This window comes from Ursus arctos, unplaced genomic scaffold (assembly GCF_023065955.2).
Source record: "Ursus arctos isolate Adak ecotype North America unplaced genomic scaffold, UrsArc2.0 scaffold_11, whole genome shotgun sequence".
Taxonomy (NCBI): domain Eukaryota; kingdom Metazoa; phylum Chordata; class Mammalia; order Carnivora; family Ursidae; genus Ursus; species Ursus arctos.
Genome location: NW_026622775.1, coordinates 44984808 through 44997480, shown reverse-complemented (window position 1 = coordinate 44997480; position 12673 = coordinate 44984808). Strand labels below are relative to the sequence as shown.

The 12673-nt window shown below is 37.4% G+C and overlaps 1 protein-coding gene across 2 annotated transcripts in view; it reads right to left on the bottom strand.

Annotated features, from left to right (window-relative positions):
• GRIA2 (glutamate ionotropic receptor AMPA type subunit 2) overlaps window positions 1–12383 on the bottom strand; it is a 149690-nt gene extending 137307 nt beyond the window's left edge. For both annotated transcript variants that reach the window (XM_044384426.3, XM_044384427.3), the window contains exons 1-2: window positions 12272–12383; window positions 11597–11737 (exon numbers count right to left, since the gene is read on the bottom strand). In XM_044384426.3, the coding sequence (XP_044240361.3) occupies window positions 11597–11737; window positions 12272–12359 (229 nt within the window). In that variant the 5' untranslated portion in view covers window positions 12360–12383. The remainder of the gene's footprint in view (window positions 1–11596; window positions 11738–12271) is intronic.
• Between the last annotated feature and the right edge of the window lie 290 nt (window positions 12384–12673).

Here is a 12673-nt window from a genome sequence, read left to right as displayed (position 1 = left end):
GAAGAAACAGGATTAGAAAGTTTAGCTGATATATACAGATTCACACAACTAGTAGTAAATGTTGGAGTCATAATTTCAAACCACGTCTGCTCATCTTTATACACTAGCCTCACTGCTGCCTAGGACTGGGGACAGGCCTGGCCCAGGAAGCGGAAGGCTTGTTTTCCAGGCAAGAGCTCCTCCACAAACCTGCAGTGGCTTAGAACAATTCACTTAATTTCTGTTTTCTCCTCTGGAAATCAGTATAGTAACCGCATTTATCCTATAAACTATACAGAGCTACCTACTATAAAGACCAAATGGATGTGGAAGTGTTTTGAAAAGATGAAAGTGACACATACATACAAAGCTATCAAATACATAAGCTCCCTGAAGGCAAGAATTTTATTCTCCTCCATTGCTGTGAGCAGGCTGTTTAGTTCCCAGTAAAGGGCTAGGATACACAGAGGAAGGGACTATTTGGATCATTTAGGACAAACTAATCAAGGCCATTTATTTTCTCATTTAAATCCCCAATAATATCAGGTATGAGAAGGAAACAGCCTCATCCTACAAAGAGAAAAAAAGCATGCTTTGTATCGTAAAGCAACTGATCATATTTAAACCCCTATTTGCCTGATATCAAAGCCTCTGGTCTCTTGCATGCTTTTCATTTAAATAAATATAATTTAATTAATTAAGTGAAATAAAGCATTAGGAATCTATAACATGCACTGTTCAAAAAGATATCAAACGATATCTTAATTAGGTGCTTGAAAGCTCTACCAGGGATAAAACAGTTCCAAACTGCTGACATCCTAAACATAAGTGATATGCTGCAAAGGGAAAGTTGTGGTATCACCCGAGTTTTGGCACCTCAGTCTTTAAAAATCATTTTCATATTTTAGTGCACCAAACATAACTTTAAGTGGTTTATATGGTTTATTGTGCTAGCCTCTTCTTTGCCACGAAACAACAGATGCCCTGCTCTGGTATACGAACAGTAGAAAAACATTCCAACAAGAAACCAGAAATGCATTCTTCTTTATTTCCCACCTCTTATATCAATACACATCAAAACTTCCTAAAGATCGTAACACAGGAAGTAATAATAAAAGTTCGCTAATTTTCATGCACTTAGATGCGCCAAACACAGTATGCAGTGTTTTATGCCTACTGTGTATCCTTGAAACGATCCTCTAATGTATGATTCCCTTTTACAAAGGTGGAAACCGAGACTTCCCTAGATTAAATTTGTCTAATGTCACTCATCTAACAATAGGACTAGAATTTGGTTCCAAGTTCAGACTTGTAGCCAATGCTGTTCTGTCTCGCATGTTACCAGGGCTGCAAACTGCATGCGTTTCTCATTAAGATGACAATCCTTGACTTCTCTGTGTTCCTAGTATAAAGATGAAGACTTATCCTCCTTTCCATCAAAGCACTAAAACTATATCATTCCTTGATATTCCCTGTGAATTCTTGCCTCTCTTCCTAAAATTTCCTCTCCATATATAAATCAGTAGTAACAGCAGAAATTTGTAAAAACTAAAAAGCTGTTAAAACAAATACAGCTATAAATTATGAAAGTGCTTGGGAATTACAAAGCCCAACATCTCCATTTCCTACGGAAACTAAAAACGATTAAAAATTTTCAATTCCTCACAAGATAAGACATGAGAAAAGAAAAAATCATGACATAAGTGGAAATGTATCTTTCAAGAAAAACTAGCAAAGCACACACCTTTCCTACCACCCCTAGAGATCACTTCCAGAACATTCTTCACCAAAGGCTTGAGATGAGACTTTTTTTTTAGGAAGCCCCTCCTCCAACTCCAGAGTTGTAGGAGCTATTTCTGTGGTTGGTGGATCATTGAAAACAATCCCTCTAAACATCTGTAATCCAAAATAAATAGCTTACATGAAGCCCTTGAAGAATAAGTTAAAAATGTTCCAAGTTAGTGTCACTAAAATATTTATGACAATATTTTCAAATACATTGACCAAACTGATGATCCTTATTCTTTGGATTGAAACTACTCATTGTGTTCAGCATTTCCGTGCCAAAATGTCCTTTAAGAATTTTTATTTTTATTTATTTTTTTAAAGATTTTATTTATTTATTTATTTAACAGAGAGAGGCATCGAGAGAGGGAACACAAGCAGGGGGAGTGGGAGAGGAAAAAGCAGGCTCCCAGTGGAGGAGCCCGATGCGGGGCTCGATCCCAGAACGCCAGGATCACGCCCTGAGCCAAAGGCAGGTGCTTAACAACTGAGCCACCCAGGAGCCCCATGAATTTTTAAACAATTAACTTTAATGACAAAAATTATATATTGCTTGTGAATTATCATTAATTTTGTTGAATATTCTTCTAAGATGCTAATATATTTTAAAATATATCTAGGATCGTTACAATATTATTTAGATGTGAAAGAAACAGAATATATTATCACAGGGTAACACACTAAAGGACACACGTTCTACGAATGAGCCTTATTAGCATTTATCAAGCAGCTGCGTTGCTACAATGTCTCAGGTACCCCAAGCAGGATGTCAAGTCCGCTATGATTCGTGCAGGCCCCTCCTAAATTCAAAGTCTAGTAGGATGTGCCACATTAGGTATTTTTATCTACAATGTTTTCCGAAACTTTTCAGTCAGTATTTTACCTCATAATACCAAGGAAAACTTTTTTACCAGCTCAGAATGATAAAATGCCTAAAATGGGTGTTTTGCATAAAAGGATGTATAATGCCTCTTTTCCTTTTTCTCCCTCTCTGGAAGTAGTTAATAGTTTCTATTTGTCAAAAGTAATATTAATGTAAGAATTCACGGGTTTGTAGCAGTTCAATGCCAGTGTAGATGAAGACTGACCATAGACTTGCAAATGGGGGGGACTCTAAGCCAAAGAGAAACTTAAACAAAAGTTTCCAGTTCCCAACTCCTACTGCCCTACCAAGTACACTACATTACACAGCCTCTTGGAGTTTATCCTGCTTTTCCATGGCCCTCTTCCCACACTATAAGAAATGTGGCAATTTCGATTTACGATTAAGAAAAAGAAATACTTTTCCCCTTGGCCTGAAGATATTTATTTCAAAATATTTATTTCATTCTATCCTTTTAGTCTTGCATAAGAAATAAAAAACATAATCAAATTGTTGACATCCTTAACTGCAATGAACTGAGCACCAGTGCTAGGGGAATTGTAAAATGAAATGAAAACTAAATCTGAAAGAGAATAGGATTGTAATGTAAAGCCTTAATATCAGCTGCAAAGGCTTACAGGCTGAGAAAATCTTTTCTTATATCAAATTATATAACTTGAATTTCAATTAAATTTATGCTGAAGTTAGAAATGATCGACTAAGGCCATATTCTCTTGTAAGGATGAAGAATCAGGTAACACTTCGCTATATTCAAATAATAAGCATACAGTTTATTCAGTTTTTATACTCATATTTCTATCATTTCTATCAGTATAATTGGGTATTTATAAAGATAAGACCAAAAATATTTGCACTGAAGGAGCATGTTGTGAGGTTCACTGAAATTCAATCAAAGTGAAAGTATCAGAGGACCATAAAACAAGTGAATATCAGGGGCACCTGGGTGGCTCAGTCAGGTAAGCATGTGACTTCAGCTTAGGTCATGATGTAGGTCATGATCTCAGGGTCCTGGGATCCAGCCCATGCATTGTGTTCCCCACTCAGTGGGGAGTCTGCTTGTCTCTCTGCCCCTTTTCCTGCTCATACTCTTCCTTTCAAATAAATAAATTAAATCTTTTTTAAAAAGTGAATATCATAGTATTTATCAATTAAAATTAATTGTATATGAAGGGTTAATAAATTCCATAGGAAAATATATGATGACATATTCAAAACGTTTTGGACATACTAAAATTTAGTCACTTAGTTCAACCCAATTTGTGCTCAAATCACGAGGAAACAATATAGGTATTAACAAACCCATAAATAAATTATATAACACTATGATTTAAAATTCTTTAAAAGAACAATCTAAATAGTAAACTATGAGTGCATGTGTCACTGATTTGAGTAATGTGAAAAGATATGAAAATTAGAGCCATCTAAAAAGCTATCTCCTTATAAATTTCCTTCCTATAATGAACCCTGTCTTCTCCCAAACCTATTTGTCTATCCAGTTGAAGACACTTAAAATGTCAAGGCTCCCAATTTTAAAACTGTCTTTGACCTTAAGCCACAAATCAGTAGTAAGCATTTTAAATGATTTTTTTCAATAAGTCAGTTAATGTATGAAAACTAAAAGTCTATCATAACAAGTTGAGGGATTTTTGCTGAAGCAAGTTATCTACAGAATGAAAACAGGACAAAGCTAAATTACTGGAAAATAAATCCTAAAGGTAAACTGCTGATATTAAAAAAAAAAGCATGCATATAAAAAAAATCACACAAATTAGCACAAATATTAGAGCAACTCGTCCACAAGAAACTGTGTCCATAAACTCCTCCTTCTGAGATAGCCTCTAAAAGGAAAAAAAAAAGGTAATTTGGTACTTTTTTAAAAATTTGCACTACAAGATTAATACAGAAAATTGTGATATATTATATTATGGGGGTAGGGGGAGACTGACAATTTTGTGGCCATTCAAGGAATATGTATAGTCACATTTTGAGAAAAATCCAAAACTAAAATGGAAGCTGAGCACACCCATAACTCTCAGGGCCCTTCTAATGGAGTCTTGCATTCTAACCACTAGCAACATGGCTTTGGCATCACCGAACAGCGTTTGTAAATCCACTTTGAAGGGTGTATTCTACTTCTATTCGGCAAATCACTTTAATGTATAGCAATGTATATTAAGGAATAAAGGCGATAACTTTGAACTTATCTAGCTTGTAGATGGAAATGAAAAATATTTTACACCTCTATCTAAATAGGATATGAGGCAGACTACAAGTAAAGTGTTTCTTTTGAAACCAAAATGGAGAGGAAAAGCAAAATTCTGACTTTAAAAAGTATAGTTCTATAATAAGAAAATCTGCTATAAAATTAAATGTGTTTAATAGATAAATGATCATTAAGTCCCTCAGTGCAGTAGGAACTAGGCTAGGGTTTCTGAAGGATACAAGGCAACAGTGGCATGATCCCGCCTCCTTTATGAAGGCCATATTTTCATTACCCAAGTTAGTTTTTAAATAATTTCCTTCTATAAATTAAAATTATCAAAAATGACAAAATAAATTGAATAGCACTGAAAAATAATAGATGTCAGACTCTTAACACCACTGTGACAACCACATTCATCTTTTTTTTTTTTTCCAAATTAGTAAAATCAGCTTTGAAAAACATTGTGATGTTTGAAATGTTTCAAATCAGGGGGGATTTTGAAATTTTAATTTTGAATTCAACAACTAATTTTCCTATTGTAGTGAAGAGACCTAGTCATATAAAAGGTTTGGCAATTAGTTACTCAAATCACTAGAGAAAAATCTCAGGAATTTTGGCTGCAAATTGCCATAATAAAAGACCTAATATTTTAATCATATCTAGGGAAACTTCAGTAGAATCCAGTTGGGGGGGGGGGGAGAAAGGAAACATAATTTATCCAGTGGCCATTAACATCCCAATAAAATGTTTAAATTGAATGAAAAATTTAAGCTCTGTGTAATGTATCCTTTGTTCACTCAAAAAAAAAAAAAAAACAACTCTATTTAAATTTAAATTTTATTTCCTGCATTTGCTCTGCAGATTATTTCCATTGCCTTTTTTTAAAAGGAGAGGACAAAGAGGAGGAAGAGAGGAAGAGGAAGGAAAAAACCGTATTCTCTGAAAACTCAATTATACAGCAACACATGCTGGAATAATGAGGAATTGGGGGGCTCTAGGGAAACAAAAGTTTGTACAGTGTTATTGGAAGAGATTATGAGAGGATCTGAGGTCTGAGCATGAATCAGCATTCTGTTGTCATAATGTCACAGTGCAATGACCTTATTACCACTTTAAAGGCTTGATGTGAAATGGAAATGCTCCATACCTTTTGAGTCAGCAGGTTAAGCCTGGAAGACCTCAAAAAGGAATAGCACAGGAATAAATTCTCATTAAGTTTTTATCATTTCATATAGTATTTTTTTATTTAAACACTTAATTTCTTTTATCCTAAAATACAATGTTTCAACTGATGCAATTCTTTGATTTCTGTTTAGTATAATGCATCATTTTCCTGAAACTCTCTTGTGATAAGTGAAGTATGAAAGTTTAACTACAAAAAAACCTAATGGCAAATTAATTATTCTTACAAACAGGAGCTATTTCTTTCTTTGTAACTTCCAACTGAATATAACAACATTTATACCACCAAGTTGTAAGGCATCGTGTTCCGGTACATGTGTTCATGGTTTTCTTCATACCATGAATTCTTATTTTGGCTTAATAGCATCCAAGCTGATTCTAGTTTTGTGAAATATTTGCATATGTTGGTAACTCCAGGTTTTAGTAACTGCCTCAGTAAAAATGGCAAGACACGATAGCCCACCTATAACTATACATAAACATATGCATACTCACACATATACATACATACAGTCACATTCATGGAAAATGTAATAAAGATTTAGCAAACGTGAATTAATTTGATGAATACAGATATAAAATTTCAATAATTCACAACGCAAATTCAATGATAAGAAATTCACCTTAAAAATGATATCTGAAGAATCAAGGTTAAAAAGCCAAAAAAATACAATTTTAGAATTCTCTCTCTTCTGAGAGCATTTATAATCAATGCTGTCTCTGGATGCCTTTATTAATTATTTATTATTATATTAATCAATTTTACAAGGATATTCAAGATAATCTATATAAAATCAAAGGCATTCTGTTTTTAAAAGGCACTTTAGTTCTTTGTTGAACAGCATTTTAAATGAAGTTTTTCAAAGTAAATGCCATTTAAATATTTTTTCAATTTCTCTAAATGTGTTTACAATGTTTCAAAAGGTATTTAGTGTGCGCAACAGTTTTACGAAGAACAATATTTTCTCCAACATCCCCATCTGCTGGCTTAGAGAAAAAGTAGATTTCTATCTGTTATTTCTTTAAATATTTTTATAATTTATTTTATGGATTGAAATATAAAATTATTAAATTAATTAAAAATAAACTAATAGCAATTTGTCAAAATCATTCATGAAAAGAAATAGAAAGGAAAGATTTTAAAGAGGAAATTTAATGTTTAAAAGTTTTCATTCTAAAGCCCTATGGGATCCAATACTCATGTTTGTAGCTGCTTTAGACAGTTTTATTTTAAAGAAATTTTGGTAATGAGCACAGAACTACTTTATTAAATTTGAGAACGTAAAAATATTTAGTATTTTCCTAAAATCTGCTGTTTTGTTCAACTATATATAATATGGTGGTACGTACACAGATGACAAAATCAAATTTATTATTTTCAAAAAAAATCTGAGTTTCTGTAATACATTGCTTTTGTATAAGAACTATTAGAATATCTTCACATCCTCATACTAAGGTTCTTAGACAAGACCACAGTGGCCAGGGCACACTGAAGGCCTCAAGGTCTACGAGACTTTGAAAACTATTCAAAAGAGTACAGAAGGTAAAGGTTAGGGAAAAAAATGAATTTCTATGAGAAAAATATTCATTTATTCTCTGACAACCAGAAGGCACTCAATAAATATTGAAAGAAGGAAGAGAGTAGGGAGGGAGAGAAGGAAGGAAGGAAGGAAGGAAGGAAGGAAGGAAGGAAGGAAGGAAGGAAGGAAGCAGGGAGGAAGGGGGAGGGAGGGAGGAAGGAAGGAAAGGAGGAAGGGAGGGAGGAGGAAAGGAAAGGAGGAGGGTAGGAATGAAGGAAGGAAGGGGGAATTCTTGAGGCCCATCACTAGTCTGAACTACTGAACACATCAGAAGCTAATCTTTTTTTTTTTTTTTTCCTCCTGGTTTTATGGTTTGTATTTTCCCATATTAAAGGTTTATGTTTTAACAGCTTTCAGGAAAAAAAAAATCTTAGTACTTTCTCTAGCTAAGAAGAAAGAGAAGGAGGAAAGGGAATGGGGAGGGGGAGAGTGAGAGAGAAAGAAAGAATTGGAAATCTGTCTTTATTTCCTCAGGTACCCATGGAAACAAATGGGAACAAACAGGTACTTTCCCTATCCCACTGTGACTGTAAAAGGGAAAGATGTGGGAGTCTGGTGCCCTGCGCAGTCATTTTACCCAGCTGACAATATAATGACTTCACTTCATTTGCATAACCTTAACCCATTTGGTAGACATTGCTAGATCCTTAAATCAATGTCAACCTAGACATTTCCAAATTGAGTTCCTTTATCTTAGGAATAACACTAAATTAGTAAACTAATCTCTTTTCTACCCTGAAATTATATTATTAAGTTATAAAACTCCACTTTCTTAATATATACATTTAACTCTATGGGATTTTTATAATTTAACTAGGTGAAACAACAAGCTACTTTACAAAAATTAATTGATGATACATATTTAAATAATGGAGTTAAAGAATAGAATTCCTTAGATTTCTGGAGATGAGAGGAAGTCATTTTGGTCTTAGCTGTCAACATATTTGGTGCTGCTGCTTCCACTTCATATAGTAAAGAATCATGGACTCCCCCGACCAAAAAAGCAAGCAAACAAAGGCTAAGCATTGGAGAAAAACCTTGAGCAGAATTAAGATGATCAAGACTCATCTTGACAAACTTGAGATTAGAGATTTCCCTTCATTTCTTGACTATTGACTTCATGGTTGTAGTTTACATGAACATAAAGAGTTAAACTAATTTCACATTTTTCTCCTGCCCTTGGCAAAAAAATAAAAAGAAAAAAGAAATGAAGAAGGATACAAGGATATGAACACTCCAGGTCATTTTACAGGCTCTAGATTGTGAAATTCCTAAGGGAATGAAGAAACTGAGTCACAAATGTTGTTATTTGCTCAATGAGTCAATGTCCACACCAGAAAATTCTATCCAATGTGTCTCTTTTGTATAACAGTACTTCATTAGATCTCTTTAGCAATCAGTAAGATTATTGATAAGCACATGCCAAACTTGAAAAGACATACAGTTGCTTACCACAATTTGTTTTAGTGTCTTAGAATAATAACCCATGGAAGAGTAATGTTGGGTTCTGGAGACATGCATCTTTATTTCAGATTCATTTTCTGAGAAAAACAAAAAAAAAATCTGTACAAAATAAAGATCTGATTTTCCCCATTTCTCAGAAGTGTGGTCAAACAAATTTAATTGTGTGTGTGCTTTCTCAGATGAAATTCATGTGCCATGGATGTATTCATTCTGTGGAAATTCATGGAGTTATATATGTGCTAATATATATACATTTTCTGTCTGCATAACTTATTTCAATACTATTTATATTTAAAATAAACCTATTCTAAAAATATTGAGACTGAAGACCTAAACCCGTCACCAAGCCTAAACCAAAAATAATCTTTAACCTTTACAAAGCCCCAGCACAGTCATTCAACATCTCTTAGAATCAAGAAATATTCATTTTATTCCATGGACATATCTGTTATTTTCTGTCCTTATATTCACCAATGAGTGAACTTCTCAAACACTGACCATTTTCAAAAGTGTACCTGTCAATTACTTGCACACTGTTTTAGAAATCTACATACTCACAATAATCATAGCCGTGCCTTAGTTTCATTACTTTTCAAAGCATTTTCACACTAGTATATACAATTACAGTTAGACACTTAGCACAGACATAGGTTAAACTCGTAATTCAGGAAAAAAACAGAAATTTGATATCAAATCAAATAAATAACCTAAATCTGGTAGGTTAATAGGTCAGGTATAAAAACCTTCAATACTTAAACTACAGCGGCTTCTTTGTATGTATCTATGTACTGAAATTTTTCAAGATATTCTTAATGTTCTTTTACAGAGATTTTTTTTTAAGCTGCAAATCCACTTTAATCTCTTTCTCTCTCTCTCTCCCTCTCTCTCTCTCTCTCTCTCTCTCTCTCTCTCTCTCAATCTCCCTGCACGCCCGTCCCGTCAGTTTCTTCTCTCATTTGGTATTAACATTTGAAGAAAACCTATAGCACTGAAACGTTCTTAAACAGGTTCTTTAAAAACAATTGGATTCTAGACATCTAACATGCCCATAATAATGCCCCTGTTCTATCAGTAAACGAAAATTGTTTCATTTCTTCATTAGAGCGGTGGTAGTTTCAAAATGAGTTGATGATGTTCCTGATACCATAATCAAGCTAACCTACCGAATATATGATTAAGGCTCAGTATGGGGAATTGAGAGACAACCAGTTTGCCTAATGTGGGAGCACTGCAGTTGGGCTTTTTCTGTGGTAATTTTCCCCTAGCTCCTCTACACTGTAGCCACAGTGGAAGGTGAGCCATCTGCGACCTGCTGACTGATAACTATTTAATAAAAACTCAGAACATTAAGGGAGGAAAGAATCTCCCCACGCGGTCGGCAGGAAATGATGGCAGCTGCTGGGAAGAGGGCAGGAAGGTACAGTGGCGGCGGCTGCACTGCCCCCGGCCGTCGCAGGGGTGGGAGCGCCGGGACAGGAACCCGCGAGCCTTTCCATTGAACCTTTTAGAGACTTAATGGCTTGGATTCTATTACTTTTCCTGAAGCTTTGATAGAGCTTCATCGCGTGTCCCAGAACCCTGAGCGGAGTGAGAGGGCTCATACGGATAACTGCAAAGACTAAAATGGCTGATCAGCGACTTCTTCAGATTTCCAAACTCGGCCGGATCCAACTGCTTTCGGGTCGTTCTCCTCTCGCTGCCTTTGCGGGAGCCCCGCCACCTGAGAACAAAGCGCACCCGGCCCGCGAGCAGACCGCGGCGCCCACGGAGGAATCGCCCCCTTCAACTTGGGCTGAAGAGCCGCGGAGCACAGAGAAATTGACAGCGCTCCCCCTTCACCCCTACTCGACCCGGCGGGCCGTGGGCCTGCTTCAGCCTCGCTTCTCGCCGTGCCTTGCCTAGCCCCTCGGGTGGGTGTTATGTAACAACCCCGAACCCAACTCCAGAACCATTTTAACAACTTGTCCCGTCGAAGCAGGGAATATAGGGCTCGTGGGGTTCATACAGTGAACCGGAGCTGGGCCTGTGGATTTAAATCCGGGGTCAGAAGAGGAGTGGAGCTGCCGGGGCAGGCGGCCGGGCTCTGGCAGTCCCCCGTGGGATCTATCCAGCAGTCCGACAGTAAGCCCGAAAGAATAAACATGTTCTCTGTGGTCAGGGTACCACCAGCCGCTCAAGGTGGGCGGGGTGGGGGGGGGCAAGGAGGGCTTCTCTTGAAGCACTCAAGATAAGCTAGAACCCCCAGAACCTAAGGAAGCCCCCTCCAGCTCCAATCCCCACCCCACTTCCCTAGTGCGCACACTCTTCAATGCCTTTTGCTCCCTCTTCAACCCCCCCCCCCCCGCCAGCGGGGGTCCCCGAGATTGCAGCCACTTTCTTCCTACGCCGTCACACGCACGCGCGTGTGCAGTCACTCACACCCACACACTGACACACAGAAACACACACACACACACACCACCCCACACTCGCGGGCGCTCCGCGTGCGGCATCCAAAAGACATGAATATTCATTACTTACAAGCATTAGTGACTGCGAAGCTGTTTGCTACCTCCAAATTGTCGATGTGGGGAGTCAGTCTGAACTCCGAAGTGGAAAACTGAACCATCCCTACCCGAAATGCACTGTATTCTTGATCGGCGCCCCTGGGAAATAGCCCCCCTGCAAAGAACAAACACCAAGCAGAATAGTGTCAGTGCCAAGGAAGGAAAGGAGGGGAGCCCGCTAGCGCCCAACAGCCCAGGAGTCCCTTATTCTCGCTAATAGGCCGAATAAACACATCAAGGGACTCGGGCAGCGGGGAGCTGATCTCCAAATGGTAGCTAAGGGGTCGAGACACAGATGAGAGTCTGAGGGCAAGGTAGGTGGCCAGAAGCATTAGCCTTCCCTGGTAACCACAAGCTTTGCATTCAGACCCCCTAGAGGATCAGAACAAACAGGAAAATGTTGTTTAAGGCAGAATTAATAAAATTTGGGGATCAGAAATGAGAACACCTTTTCCTCTATTGTATCACAGCCATAGCCTTTTCCCTTTGCTTCATGCTAAGAAAAACATGTATATTCTAGGCAGTTTAAATCTGGAATGCAGTCAAGGTATGACATAAGTCTACATGACATGAATTAATTTGTCCACTGTGAACAAAGATTACCACCAAATTATGCACAATTCAAAAGCAGAGCACAAAGGGTACCTACCTATCTGTATGCTGTTAGAAGAGACACCAAAAATCAGTCCCCATAAAACAGGAGAAAGGAGGACAGATATATGCATAATCTTTTGCATTTCCAAGAAAAGTAGAGCATCCACAAAATACCCCCTTTTTTTTTTCCTTTTCCTCCTCTTCCTTCCTTGGCGGTTTTCCTCAGCAAATTAGATCCTCTGCATTTTGAGACAGCAATTTAGCACCAAGCTGCTAAAACCTGAAGTGGAGGCAGAATTCCTATTTCCCAGGTCCTGCTGGTGGGTGCTGATGCCCTGCGCCCTGTCCCTGCTCCTGAAGTCCGGAGGACTGGCTGGATGCAGTTTTCAGCGGAGCTGCCGCTGTGGTTCCAGTGTCTTGGAATATTCAGCACCCTCCCATGCACTCACACACACTC